Below are 15,442 nucleotides of genomic sequence, written 5' to 3'. Positions count from 1 at the left end.
AGTCTCGGCCCGAGGTTACCACTAACCAACGTAACAAGGGCTGGTACAAACCGCACTGCCCACAGTCGCACAAGCGGCATAATCAATACAACAACGGACTCGCGCAAACTGCATGGCGCACACACGTCCGTTGCCATAGAAACCCGATGATGATGATGGCGTATGAGCGATCTTTCCAGGCTAGATTGGAGGGCAGGAAATCTTCAGCCACTCGGCAGTCTCGTCGTCCAGGATTCTCAGACCATGCGCACCGTGTGGAGGCCGGTGGGTTAGGCAGTGGTGGATGACATGGTCTGCGGTCTGTTCCGTGGCACCACACTCGCATTCTGATGAAGGAGCCAGGCCCCATTTGTGCATGTCCGAACGAAAGCGGCCGACGCCAGTTCGCAGGCGGTTAAGCCTGACCCACGCAAGCCTTGCGAGGGACATCCCTGGTGGACGGGGATCGGCGTTGGGTATGAAGTCACGGAGCGTGGAGGTGTGATTTTGCCACTCCGTGTTCCACATGTGGTTCGTCCAGTGTGCCGCACTTAAACTAAGTTCTTCTGCGTTCTTAAGGAGTTGTTGTGCGGCAGGCACAAAGGGGCGTCTTGATTTCAAGCGCTGCTTTATAGGTGGTGGTCTCTTGAGTGTTGCATGGAGGAGATGGTCGGGGTCCAAAGCGCGGCGAGCGAGAGAAATCGTGGCTCCTTTACGGCGTAGCTCAGCGGGTTGGATGCCTGCTAGGATGGGTAGGCAGTCCGTTGGAGTGGGACGCAGGCATCCAGTCACAGTACGCAGTGCGTCGTTAATGGCGGTATCAATCTGGTGGGTGTGAGAACTACGACACCAGACCGGCGCGCAGTACTCAGCGGTGGAATGAACAAGGGCTAGGGTAGCTGTACGAAGAGTTTTAGCACCAGCTCCCCAGCCGGAACCCGCCAATCGCCTCAAAAGTGCGACGCGTGTAGATAGTTTTTTGCGCAGTGACTTCAATCCGCAGATCCGCACTTCAATCCGCAGACACCCGCTCAAAGGCGGGGAATATGCGCATCTTTTGTTTCATCTGCAACACGAAAACGGGCGTATTACAGCGAATTGAAACTTGAAAGCTGGTCAGCCTCAGCCATAAGTTGCGATATTGTAGTGAAAAGGGAGCAATGTCAAGTCAAAAACTTAATCAAACGTCTCTCTGTAACTATTTTTCAAGGGCTGTTTACGGATGTCAGCAACTTTTAAATTTATTAAAGGTGACGTGCTGTTGAATTGCTGTAAACATGAATGATTTTGCTTTCAACAGGTATATTTTCAAGCATATGATCAAGTTAGTAATTTTCATTCCATTTACAGTATACCTTTTAGTAAACCTTTTCGTCTCTTGTTTCATGCTAATAAATCTAGTTTGTTGCTAAACTTTATGTTGCGCTTAGCTTAAAGAATCGCAGTCCGTCAACCGCTAGCCAACGCAGACGCATAGCATGTGTTTTGGTCGAGCTTTGTTTATAATAACTAACGGTAGGTCGAACGTAGCGATAACTCCGAGTGTGGCAATAAAAGCAATCCTAGTGTGGCGACATAATTACGTCATCCATCTGCGTGACATTTCGCTGAATTTACGTTGCTGCTGATGAAACACGCTTTCGCCCCCACGGCCAAAAAAATAGTTAGGCGCCTATGATTTTAACTATTCAAAAGTACTAACTTATAGACATATATAAACATTATTTTTTTTGTAACATATTCTATGTTTTATTTTTCCTTCATATCTTAAATTTTTCTGAAGGTGATACAACCTTGCCAAATTTCTTTCAACTCAATAACTTACTTCGGTCACAAGCACGTTTTAACGTTCGCGTTTTGTCGCTTTTACCTTTTTCTACACCTTTGCTATGTTGGATGGATGGATGGTCATTTTATTTTTGTTTGGATGCGAAACGCCGAAACACACATAAAACAAAAACTGACAGAGTGCATCCAATGAGAGAGTGCGAAAGACCGTAGCCCTGAAGGCGTAGGAGGTCGTCGAGTCTGCACTCTCTCATTCAAATAGTTACACAAAAGAAAGTATTGCGTTGATAATATTGTTGCAAATTGACACAAAAAAGAAGAAGGAAGGAAGAACAGAAAAAACAAAACAAATACAGATACTACAAACAATAATAACAATTAACATAGTCAGGTAGTGGATGTCGTTTTTATAGCTCTTGATTATTGAAGAAGTGTATTTTGCACATTTTACTGAAATATTTGAAGCCTTTGTTCATGTTTTTTTTCATATTTTGAGGTAAATTGTCCCATACCTTGATTCCCATGCATTTTAAACTTTTTTGAAATAATTGGATATTTGCCAGTTTAGTATAAAGTGAATTGGAACTTGAACGTCGGGTGTTATACGAATGAATAGATGATACATGTGTAAAGAAAGTTTTGAAGTTTTCCGGTAGTTTATTATTATAAAATTTGTACATAAATTTGCTTATTTCTAGTTTATAAGTAGAATTAACAGTTAGTATTTTATTTTCTTGATAGAGTGGCAGTAATTTAGTTTTCATTTCAAATGCTCCTGTAACGATTTTAATTATCTTATTTTGTCTAACCTGAATTCTATTCAAGTATTTTGTGGGTGCGCATCCCCAGTTGATAATTCCATATTGTAGGTGCGAGTGTACAATGCTATAATAAATATTGATTAGAACTTTTCTAGTAGTGAATTTTCTAAGTTTGCTGAGTACGCCTGAAGAAGAGGATAGTTTTTTGGAGAGGCTATCAATGTGTTTATTCCAGTTGAGTTTGTTATCTATTGTGATTCCTAAGTAGCGCGTGTGGTCAACTTCTTTAATTATTGTATCATTTAATTTTATTTGCATATCGGAGAGTGTAGTCTTTTTATTGTTAAAGAGTATGTAGTTAGTTTTACTCAAGTTGAGTGTCAACTGATTGTTATCAAGCCAAGTGTAGAGTTTACATAATTCTTTATTCATTATCGGTTGGAGGTTGCTGGTAGGTTTTTGAGCCAAATAGAGAACTGTGTCATCAGCATAGAGTAGAGTTTTCAAATTAGTTGCATCGGGAAGATCGTTTATGTAAACTGAAAACAAAAAGGGGCCAAGTACACTGCCCTGAGGAACTCCAATAGTAATATTTGAGCGAGAAGAGTTGATTTCCCCGCCATGTACATATTGCTGCCTATTGGTTAGATAGGAATGAATAAGGTTTTTAACGTTTCCCCTTACGCCATAATGATTCAACTTGTCGATTAAGATTTCGTGATTAACTGTATCAAATGCTTTTTTGAGATCTATAAATACTGAGCACACAATGTGATTGTTGTTTAGTTCATTTATGATATCTTCATGGAAGTGAGTAATTGCTAAATTGGTTGAGTAGTTTTTGCGAAATCCAAATTGCAAAGGGGAGAAGAGTTTATATTTGTCCCAGAAATTAGCCAAGCGTTTGTGAATGATTGTCTCAAATATTTTGTTGAAAGGCGATAAAATCGATATCGGTCTGTAATTCTGAGGTTCCTGCTTGGAGCCTGATTTATAGATAGGTATGACTTTGGCTATTTTCAAAGCTTCAGGATAGTGTCCACTAATCATACAGTTATTAAAGACTCGGGTAAGATAAGGAGCTATTAAGAACTTGGAGCTCTTTATAATGGTCAAGGGAATGTCGTCGTATCCTGGGGACTTGTTATGCTTGAGGTCATCAATTATATTTATTACTTCGTTATTATCTGTTGGTTGCAGGCTGACGGAAGTAACAGGGCTAGACCGTCCATTTTTTAAAGTATTTCTGTAATTTGTGCTTATTTGTTTACCTTTGGCTAGTTTATGACCAATATTCACAAAATAGTTATTCATTTCCTCGCAGATTTCTTCTGGTTTTTCTGTAGTTGTGTGATTGTTAAGCGAGATTTTGGATGGTAATTCATTAGTTTTGTTTTGTTTACGTATTATCTTGTTGATAGTCTTCCAAGTATCTGAGGAACTTCTACCTAATTTGAATATTTCTTTGTAATAAGCCTTTTTCGCTTTGGTTTTTATGCGAGTTAGTTTGTTACGAAATTGCTTATATTCATTGTGTATTGTGGGATCCTTATTTTTGAGAAATTTTCGAAAAAGTTTATTTTGTTTTTTGATAAGCTTCAAGATACGATTAGAAATCCAAGGTTTACCTGATGAGGAATGTTGTTTACGTGTTTGTTTAACTTTAGGAAAATGTAGGTTTGTTAAGAAGATCATTTTAGCAATAAGCCATTCAATACTATTACTGCTTATTGCGGTTGAAGTTTGCAGGTTAGAGTCAAGATCAGCTAGATATTTTTCAAGCCTTTGTGCGGTGATTTTTCTAATCAATGGCCTCGACTGCTCTTTATGTGATGCCGTAAAGTTTGTTTTGACCATAATGGGCAAGTGATCCGATACGTCACTTGAAATTACAAAGGGTTTCATTTTATGGGCGTGTAAACAGTTGGTGTAAATGTGATCAATAATTGTGCTAGTAGTTGTAGTTATTCTAGTTGGTATGTTTATTAGTTGTAACGCACCCGCAGCGGTAACTTCATCAAAGTAAAATTTTAATTTATTGTTTTCTTTATACTTTCCAAAGTCGATGTTGAAATCACCTAGGATCAGATACTTCTGTTTAGGTTTGAATGATTTAATCAAATTAATAAAGCTTTCCTGAAAGGAGCCTATGTCGCTAGAAGGATGGCGGTAAATCGATCCGACGATAAGAAACTCATTGTTAGGCAACGAGATTTCAGCCCAGATGTCTTCGCAGTTTTTTAAATTAAGTCGGAGAGTGTCTAAGTTATTGAAAGTTAATTTATTTGATAAGTAGATACCAGCTCCTCCTGCTTTTGTGCTGGAATTCACGTTAATTAATTCGTACCCAGGAAGCCGAACGAGACTTTCAGTGCTAGTCGTTAGTCGTGTTTCAGTCAAACAGAGTATATCTATTGGTTTTAAAATGTCAGAAAGGAGTTGATCTAGTTTTTCTATGTTTTTATTTAGACTCACTATGTTAACATGACAAACAGTTAGATCTGACGTCGTGTTAGTAAGTAATTCTTTTATGACACTGGTGGTTGTGTGTTTTTCACATACATTTCGATAGTTACTACTAAAGTCTTCATCTATTAATTCCATAAGCATACCGTTGTGGTATTTCCAAAACAGTTAAAAACAGGTAAAAGTAATAAGTAAAGAAAAGACAAGAGGAATAACAAATACACCCACCATCACAGCTTTTTTAGATCGTCTTCTTTGTTAATTATAATTGAATCGAAACCATCACTCTTTCTCACATATATCCGTCCATTTGTAGTCCAAACATATCGGTATTCTTTGCTTTTTGCTTTTTGTTTGCAGAGCCAGAAAAGCCTCTTTCGTTGCTGTGTTAAATTTTCGTTGATATACAGTTCTCTCATTCCTTCTATTGGGAATACTTGGTCTCGAGCAGCTTTGCGATTTTTATAGATGCGGTTGCGCACGTTGCGATTGCTGAAGCGCACAATGACCGCAGGTGGTTTCGCATCATCCTTCTGTTGTAGTCGATGTGCTGCTATAATTTCATCTTCTTTTACTTCAACATCGAGTTTGCTGGCCAGTTGAACAACGATATTGCAAATGTCTTCATTTTTCTTCACTGGTATTCCGACAAACTCAAGATTTTGTCGTCTTTCATATTGTTCTAGATTATCTAATTTGATACATTCTTCGTTTGTTTTGGTTTCTAATTTCTTTGCACTAGTATTTAGTTTTTCAATTTCTGTTTCCTGTACCTTGTTTGATTTAACCACGGTCTCGTATTGTTTCTTCATCTCTTCATATTTGTTGCATATAAAGTTTTGGCTGTCTTTTAGCTGCTCAATTTCAGTTTTAAGTGGTAAAATCTCTTCTTCGTGCTTTTTTACCAGTCTTTCCATTGCTTTGTTTATCAATTCTTCAATTCTAGGCATGCATTTTTCAACCATTTTATCCAAACTGTCTTGATTAGAGCTGTCCGAATTGCCCTCTCTTACAGAAGTACCAGACTTTCTTGATTTTTCACTTGGCATTACGCCCGAAGCCAGAGAGCAGAGAGAAGAGAGAGAGAAAAAAAAACACGTCCGTTCAGCAGAACGACAATTTCAGAATAAACTCTTCTCACAGCTCGCGTTGTTGACGTGAATTGTTTTTGATATCATGATCAGAAAGATAAACAACTGAACTGACATGACGAATTCAAGCACGTTTTAACGTTCGCGTTTTGTCGCTTCTACCTTTGCTATGTTGACGTGTATTGTTTTTGATATGATGGTCAAAAATAAAAATAACTGAACTGACATGACGAATTCAAGCACGTTTTAACGTTCGTGTTTTGTCGCTTTTACCTTTGCTATGTTGACGTGTATTGTTTTTGATATGATGGTCAAAAATAAAAATAACTGAACTGACATGACGAATTTTAATTTAATAATTCAAACATTTTATTTTTATTCCTTTCTGCACGATTTCAACGTTTAGCGACGTTAAAACGATGTAAAAACGGCAATTGCAATTAGGCTACGGTACCCGATAATTTCCTTTTAAAAATTTCAAAAACTCGCCGAATAGGGCACTCGCCGAAAAAGGCTCTCGCCGAATAGGGAACTCGCCGAATCGGACTAGTCGAATCGGACTCGCCGAATCGGACTCGCCGAAACGGGCCATTCCGTGGATTGGGTGACGTCACTTTAGCGGTTCGACGAAGGTCTTTCGGAATCCCAGAAACTTTTGGCTACAAGAAAAAAACAACAACTTTGTTAACCAACGCAAGTCATAGAGCATTTTGAAAGCACTGAACGGAACATCCAGCTTAACTTTGACCATATTATTTATGAGATAACGTAATACTATCCAATGCGTAGGCCTATAACGCGAAATAGTTCAGTGGTGCAAATATCTTTTGTCAACTTTAGTAGCACATGAATGTTTTCGCTTCCTTTACACTTTTTTGTGTATGGCATCCTCTTTTATAAATCGCATGATATTTAAGCCCTCCCATATGCAAACTTCCATTTTCGTTTGGGTTTCCCTCTTTTATTTGGCCTCCAGCTGTCACATTATTTTACTTGTTGTACTCTCTCTCCTAGTTTGATGTGTTTCTCTTCCTTTTCAGTTTCCAACTTGCGTTTTCCTGATAGTCTCGTTTCTCACCTTGTCTAGTTTTGATAGCCCTAAACTTATTTCAGTGTTCTTATCCCCCTACTTGCAGCTCTTGTGTCGTTGTTTCTATTAATGCTTCTACAATATTGGCGGAGGTTCCACAAAAGCTTGAACTTCACCAAAAACGAAAGGCAAAACAAAATGGAGGGAATTTTTAAGGGAGGTCACAACTGATCCATCGTGATCAATATGTTGCTGATGAAAGAAAGCTGAAAGATAGGAGAACGTCGCAGGAGTTCGTTAAACAACCACTGTTTTAACATCAATGCAATGGAACATGCCATTAGTTTTATGTTAACTACTTTGTAAATTGTACCACTGCACGACAGCTTTTCATTTTTTGTTTAGTGTTAAAGATCCTGTGGTTTCGTCGGAAAAGCGAAGGGAGAAAGATATGAATGTTGAAAAACGAAAGGAACCACACGTGGAGACAGATGTCAGCACTGATGTAGATAAAGTAAATATTTTTATCTTCATCGTTCATTTCATTTCTGACGATCGTGAAGGTTGCGGCGAATCTTGACGTCGAGAATATATCAAAGCGAATTTTTTTTTATCACTAGTATTGTCGCCTTAACGACTTAACGTGTGTGAAACTACCCAGACAGTAAAATTGTAATTTGTTATATTGATTCCATCAATGCAAATAAAACGTATTTTGCTGTCTCTGGGTATGTAAATCAGAAAGAGCGAATTTGAAACAAGCAACTGGGTCATTCCATGCCAAATGAGCAAATTTTTGGAAAAATTACACCACAATCATGTCATAGATTTTATTGAAATTTGGCATGCTTGTAGATGTTAAAGAAATATTAAGAATGCAAAAATTTTTTAAACATTGGTGAAGTTATGGTCATTAGAAAAATCACCATTTTTGCCTGTTCCGCTTCAGTGATTGTCCAATTTCTTGCCATATTTCTAATTTCTTAACCTACGATCATACAATATGGCTGAAAATTGCTAGACAGACATTTTAAGAGCCAAGGAATCCAAAAATATAGATTAAAAAGTCGTCAGAGAAGTGCTTGATAAGATTATTATAGAGGTTTCAATTTGATACGTGCATTTTTCGGAGGCCAAACTTTGGGGGCCTATAAAAAAATGGGTATAAAAATGAAGAACTGAAATTCACATATTTTATACTTATACCAATACCCTTTCATGTCAAATAAAAAATATGAGTTAATTTTGATAACTACTATGATAAAAGCTAAATTTTCTGACTTGCAAATTTTGTACTTTTTTACACTCATTGTTCAAGATTTTTGTCTATGACATCACAATTTACATTATTGCTTGTTGATGACATCACAATTGTGCTCAGCTGTGCTCGACCTTATAGTGGAGGTGGTCGTAACAATTGTGGCCTATGTTTGGCTGAAAAGCTGGCCATTCTGAAGGCTGATAGTGGCCACCTTTTGAACAAGCGTTCGGAACTGGTCGGCAAATGTCGTCATAGAAACAAATTTAAACTCAAGTACTTCAAAATAAAATAAATTCCTTTTGATTTTCACAGGTTTTTAAAAAAAATTTCATTTGATTTTTACAGGCTATAAATCTCATTTAATTTTTACAGGTTTATAAACAGATTTCATTTCATTTGTTCAGGTCACTACAGGTTACATCATCACAATTCCTTGGGATTTTCACAGGTTATAATTTTGAAAAAAATTAAATTTCATTTGATTTTTACAGGTTATAAATCTCATTTAATTTTTACAGGTTTAAAAACAATTTTTATTCATTTTGTTCAGATTACTACAGGTTGCGCCGATCATCACACCAGCATTTTGCTTCTTTGTGATGTCATAGATGTTGCCATCATGTTGCTTGGTTTCCATTGGGACAAATTGATTGAAAATTTGTCGTGGCGGATGGAGGTTGTCTTTAGTAATTCTGAAGTTTTTTTCTGCAGATTGGATTACGGTTGTAATATTTAATATCTTTTCAGGAATTCAGGTTTAGAGGTTTTTTTTGCAGATTAAATTACAGTTGTAATATTTAATATCTTCTCAGGAAGTACAGGTTTAGAGGTTTTTTTTGGCAGATTAAATTACAGTTGTAATATTTAATATCTTTTCAGAATTATCGATTATTTACTGGTTGCATGTTTTTTCAGACCTTCTGATGATCCGTTAGGTGAAACAATTTGTAAAGGCTTCAGATAGTAATAACTATATTTGATTGAATACTGGTATATATATAATGCACTTAGGTTTAGTGTTGTAGGCCATGCACCATAGTAATATTAGTGGTAACTTTTAAAGTTAATTACCGTACTCTTTTAACTGTGATTCAAGTTTAGGTTGTCCTATTAGTAATGTATTATTCCTAACATGCTCGGCAGATCTTGCAACCAGGAAATATACTTTTCCCACTGTTCAAGTGTTCAAAGCCCATCTATCTGCTTGAAGCAGAGAAATGTCAATGTTCATAATAAACATGTTCATCTGTTTCTGCAAGTCCACCAATGTCCACAAATGCACTGCTTCTAGCAAAGTGAATTTTATGGCACAATTTCTCCATTTTTTTGCAATGTCGCATTGCTATGATGAATAATTGTGTTATTGTAAAAGTAAAACTAATGTAGTACTAATAGGACAACCTAAAATTGAACACTAAACCTAAATGCATTACCAGTATTCAATTCATTCATGAGCTACATAACAATTGTCATAACCAACAATATGTAAATTGTGATGTCATCAACAAGCAATAATGTAAATTGTGTTGTCATAGACAAAAATCTTGAACAATGAGTGTAAAAAAGTACAAAATTTGCAAGTCAGAAAAGTTAGCTTTTATCATAGTAATTTGACATGAAAGAGTATTGGTATAAGTATAAAATATGTGAATTTCAGTTCTTAATTTTTATACCCATTTTTTTATAGGCCCCCAAAGTTTGGCCTCCGAAAAATGCATGTAGCAAATTGAAACCTTTATAATCATATCAAGAAGTTCTCTGTCAACTTTCTTTTTAATTTACATTTTTAGATTCCTTGGGTCTTAAAATGTCTGTCTAGCAATTTTCAGCCATTTTGTTTGATCACAGGTTCAGAAATTAGAAATATAATAAGAAATTGGACAAAATCACTGAAGTGGAACAGGCAAAAATGGTGATTTTTCTAATGACCATAACTCTACTAATAGTTAAAATTTTCCAAAAATATTTTTTGCATTCTTAATGTTTTTTTTGACATCTACATTCTACAAGTATGCCAAATTTCAATAAAATCTATACATGTGGTGTAACCCATTTGGCATGGAATGACCCAACTGTAACTAAACGATACATACTGACAAATGATAAATTGACTACCGCGCTAATTCTCTGAAGGCTATATTATCAAAGTATTGACTCCATGTGAAGAACCCAATATAATTCGTTAAACTCATCTAGAAGATGAGCAAGGAAGAGTATTTCGTATTGTATTCTTAATAAACTTGTATCGAATTTGCCGGCTCTATGTGTTGCAAGATGCATCGTTTGTTTGATTTGTTGCGTTCAATTTTCAAAACCTTTTACAGGGACACCCCCTCCTTTCAACGTCAGCAAGTCCAACGAGGTATAACGATTTTTTTGCGTTTTGAAATAGGGACAATTTGTTAGACTTCATAAAATTTTTGCTGGGTCTGTATTCAGAATACCGTAATAATAAATAATCTAACCATCCACCACATGTTTATTGTTTAACTGTTAATGAAAGGAGTTATCTCACATACGGTACTTGTATATTAAGAAAACTAACAGTTGAAATTTATACAATATAACTCAATCATCAGCTAACTTGTACACAGTGAAACTCCAAGAAAAGTCCATCGTGCCAGGAAGTCCATTCCGAACCGACACAGAGTTGTCAGCATCGAAAGCCAACTGCGCGCCAGGATAGAAGAACAATCGCCGAAGGTATTGTTCCTGTCGTGTCGCAACAATGATTGTCTGTCTCTCTTTCCACTTGCTGACAAAAGAGAATTAACTAGAATTGGTCGTTTTCATCAAACCAGCCTTGCTTTTTCATGTGCTAATAACCAATTGTTGCTTTAGCTGCAGCGGACATTGCGTCTCGGAGTGTCGTCCATTGGTCTTCAACTGTGGAAGGTTTAAATCATGTAGGTTTTTATCAATAGCTTCTTGGAAGAATTACAAGGTGTTGGGATCATGAAACTTGCTACAGTCAATACGGCGATGGGGAATGTTTGCTGAGATGCGTCTAGTTGGTCTACTGATTTTAATGTTCAGACAGCATATCAGAAGGCGATGATCTGTCGAGCAGTAATCTGCTCCTAGCATAGAGCGTGTAATTTTCACGTCTTATCAGTCCCTTGTTTTTGTAAGGACATAGTCGAAGGTGTGCCATTGCTGAGAACGAGGGTGCCTCCATGTAGTCTCACCACCGCGAGGTAGTTAGAAAAGAGTGTTTGTTATGATTTTGTTCTGCTCAAAGACCTAAAAGAAGTTCTCCGTTTGCAATGCATTTCCCAATGCCATGATGGCCTATGCCCTATGACAACCTTTCACATACGATGGTCCCTGCCAACTCTGACATTGAAGTCACCTGACACAACAAGTTTGTCTAGATCAAGAACTTTTAGGATAGTATGCGTGAGCTGGTTATAAAAGGAGATCTTATCTTCACCTTGAAATGTGAGTGTTGGAGTATAGACTGAGGTCAGAGTGAGGTAGCGTTTCTTGGTGAGTGGAATTCTAATAGTCATCATTTATGTATACTTGAGACAAGATTGTGGTGGTTTACAAGCTGGGAACGGATTGCAAAGCCTACACCATGAATGCGCGGCTCGTCAGTACTCTTTTCTTTCCAAAAGATGGTATATTCAGGTCCATTTTTTATCCTGCCCTCTCCAGCAAACCATGTCTCGCTGATAGCTGCTACATCAATGTTGAAGCGTGCGTTTACGTGTGTGATGTTCTGGTCGGTTATTGTTGCTTTTGTCTTGTAGTGTGCAGACATTCCAAGCACCCAATGTGAAGGGTAGCTCACAAGCTTAGTATTCATAGATATATATGTAGGTCGACCGCTAAGTGGGTAATTCGCCAGCCTCGGCAAGCTGGCCAGATGAGCATTGCGGTGTCCGATGTTTAACCCACCTTTTCTAGGGGCTTCCTCATGTGGGGTGAGCTGCGGGAAATCCTAGATAGGCCAGCCCAGACACGGGTCTTGCTATCGGAACCCAATGTCACCGCTGTTTATTGGGACACGATCATCATAGATCCACCGCCAATGTGTGAGACCGTGCTGGAGGCTTCCAACTCTACCAAGCCTGCCGCCGTTACTTGTGATATCATCACCATTGGGCTTTGGTTGGTCCAGGTCCAAATGCCATTCGTTTGTATGGTTGTTTAAGGTGGTCGACTGGTCGTGACTACGCGAAGGCTACGCACACACTCTTGGCCTGCTCCATGTCCACTGTGTGTCAGCTTCATGGGAACTGGTTGCAACGGGCTTTCGGATACTCTGTTCATCGAGGCCCGTCGTACATGATGCTTGCCCGTCAGACACTGCTCTCCCCTAAAAAGAGATTGCTGTTGGGTACTTTTACGTGTGTCTATTTGCCCCAAGAGTTTCTAGGAGTGAGCCTAGTTTTCAGCCTGGGTGCACCTCTACATCGCGTTGAGGCATCTTCATAGAGATGGGGACAACGAAGTCAGCTCCCTAGACACTCCGATTTTGTAGAGAAAATTTCGTACGGGTTCAATAACAATGAATGTACATTGAGATCATTTCGTAGGTGTCAGTTCAGTGTACTTGAGTAATGCAATCATAATGAATTCGGTTTTTATAAACCTTTCTCTTTCATTTTTTAAGTTAATAATCTTGTGTTAGAAGCTTAGTACAATTCGCAGCTACTACTTACTGTGTAGTGTGCTGACAAGGATCGCGACTTGAACGCTTTTTCTATGATCCCCAGGAAAACCTTGAATCGACCCTAAACCGGTGTTAATCGTACTAAATCTGCAATGGTAAAGTGGGGATACAACACTGCCCAGTTACATGTATCTGTAGTACCAAGCCCTAAACAGCGGACTATGTTTTTGTGTGCCCCCAGCTTACCACCCAGTTTAACAAGTGGGACCTTTCAATATACAATTTCGTCGCACAACAATGTATCGATCTGTGGTGTATCAACCAAATTTAGAAGACTCGATAGAAGTCCAGTGTTTATTTGCTTGTGGTAGTTGCAATTATTATCATCAGCATAGGACGATACTAAATCATTTATATAGAAAAAGCGTGCATTCATATAAAATCTAGTGTTCTTTTGAACGTTTTGTTTCGGAAAATTATTAGATCAAATCACTTCATGCTTTTACAAGTTGTTTGGAAAGCTCACTTGGAGGAATTACTCCAGTGCTGAAAAATCAAAAAAAAACTCTATTAATCCGCTACAATGTCGAACCTTTTCAGTCTTCACCCCCCAAGCGGCAGTCGGATCAGGTTGGATCCTCATCCTGCTTAAAGAGGAAGCGCAGTGAAGACAGCGATGAATCTGACCGCTCTCGGAAGCGATCCGGTACGTCTTTGGGTGAATGATCTATTGTTGTACCGCAGTTGTGTTAGTAGTTACGGCACTACAGCAGCTGGCAGATTGTTTTAATATAACTAAAAAATAGCGAAGCGTAGCCATCAAAAAGTATATGGTGTTTGCATTAAGATGTCAATCGATGGATTGGTTCTTTTTACTATTGTGTTACATTATATTATTTTACTTGAAAATAATTTTATTGTTTTCGTTGCATTAGTTGTATCTTAATTACTTTTCATCCTATCATTTGTTTCATTTTTAGTTACAATAAATTGTTTTGTAAGACATGTTTAATGCAGAGTCTGACTCTACGAATTCTATAGTTTTGCTTGGTATCATCATGAGGGTCCATCTCAGGATGAGATCCTTATAATGAAAAATTAAGAACAAATGAAATCACAGGCTTAAAACTTATTTTAAATGGTTCACTCTCCTTCCAAAGTTTTGTAAGATATCACACCAGAAGCAAGCCAAGTCAAAATGTATCTTTTACAAACAGTACGAAAACCACACGAAAGAAAGCGAAATGATTTATCAATGCACAATTGCATATCTGAACATACCTGCTAATAAATTGTAAACTTAGTTTTATTTTTAGGTAGCGATTCCCCGTCACTAGAGTCGCTGCTTGAGAAGAAGAAAAAAACAAAAGAATTGTTTTCATTGACAGAACGCAAGAAAAAGGTATAAACTGCTGATTGTCGCAGAAATGCTGTTCTCTCTATGTTCAAGTGAAAGTATTGATCGTTTTTCACCTAGACCTAGAGTTAAGATGCAAGTTGTACGACAGACGTTGACCAATTCACAGATTGCAATAAATTGTTTTTGCAATAGATTGTTCATTCTATTTCAAGATTGAGTTTCGCTTTTAGCCGCATGATGGTTGCTTACTTCTCAAATGTAGATACAAACGACCTGTTGTAGCCTGATGTTCCCTTGTCATAGCACATGACTCGGAAACTGTGTTCCAAAAGCTAGTGCGAACCTCTACTACCACAGCGAACCTGTAGCGTCCGGCTCAACAGGTTGTTTGTATCTACATTGTGAAGTAATTCACAGATTAATTATATTCTTCGATTTTTTATGAGAACGTTGAATGTTTCTTCTTCTTCTTCGTTGAAACCTTCTTCGCCACTCCAGGGGTCGAGGGGCTCTGCCTTTTACCACCTTTGGGCAGTGGCGGCGGCGCGATCTAGATGTTTGGGCAGGTGTCAAGCAGCCATTGAATTGATTTGTCATCCAGTTCACGCAGACCACGTGTACCATTTGGCGCATGGTAGATGGCGCAGTTACAGATGGTGTGGTCTACGGTTTGTTCCTCTTTGCCACACTCACAAATCGCGGATGGAGCCATCCCCCATTTGTGCATGTTGGAGCGGAATAGTCCGACGCCAGTACGCAGGCGGTTGAGCCGCACCCAGGCCTTCCTTGGCAAATGCATTCTGGTTGGGTGGTTGCTGGTGTCGGAGATGAAACTTTGGAGTCTTGAGGAGTTCTTCTTCCACTCCGAGCTCCATTGGTGGTCCGCCCAGGTAGCCGCACTGATGGATTGGTCTTCAGCGGTTTTCATCAGGAGTTGTGCGGCATGTACAAATGGGTGTCTCGATTTCAGTCGCTGAGGTTTCTCGTTCACAGACTCGTAGATACTTGAGTAGAGCAAGTGGTTGGGGATCGTAGTGCGACGAGAAAGAGACAGGATAGCTTCTTCGCGACGAAGCTCAGCTGGT

General features: G+C 38.4%; 1 protein-coding gene across 1 annotated transcript in view; it reads left to right on the top strand.

Moving 5' to 3' along the window:
- LOC145768576 (histone-lysine N-methyltransferase EHMT2-like) overlaps positions 1–15,442 on the top strand; it is a 53,683-nt gene that overhangs the window by 18,567 nt on the left and 19,674 nt on the right. The window contains exons 7-11 of the mRNA XM_082580101.1: positions 7,521–7,629; positions 10,701–10,738; positions 10,971–11,079; positions 13,598–13,703; positions 14,314–14,399. Coding sequence (XP_082436227.1) covers positions 7,521–7,629; positions 10,701–10,738; positions 10,971–11,079; positions 13,598–13,703; positions 14,314–14,399 — 448 coding nt within the window. The remainder of the gene's footprint in view (positions 1–7,520; positions 7,630–10,700; positions 10,739–10,970; positions 11,080–13,597; positions 13,704–14,313; positions 14,400–15,442) is intronic.

Source organism: Aplidium turbinatum, chromosome 4 (assembly GCF_918807975.1).
Source record: "Aplidium turbinatum chromosome 4, kaAplTurb1.1, whole genome shotgun sequence".
Taxonomy (NCBI): domain Eukaryota; kingdom Metazoa; phylum Chordata; class Ascidiacea; order Aplousobranchia; family Polyclinidae; genus Aplidium; species Aplidium turbinatum.
The sequence above is the reverse complement of the archived record's forward strand: the minus strand, read 5'-3'. Positions and strand labels throughout refer to the sequence as shown.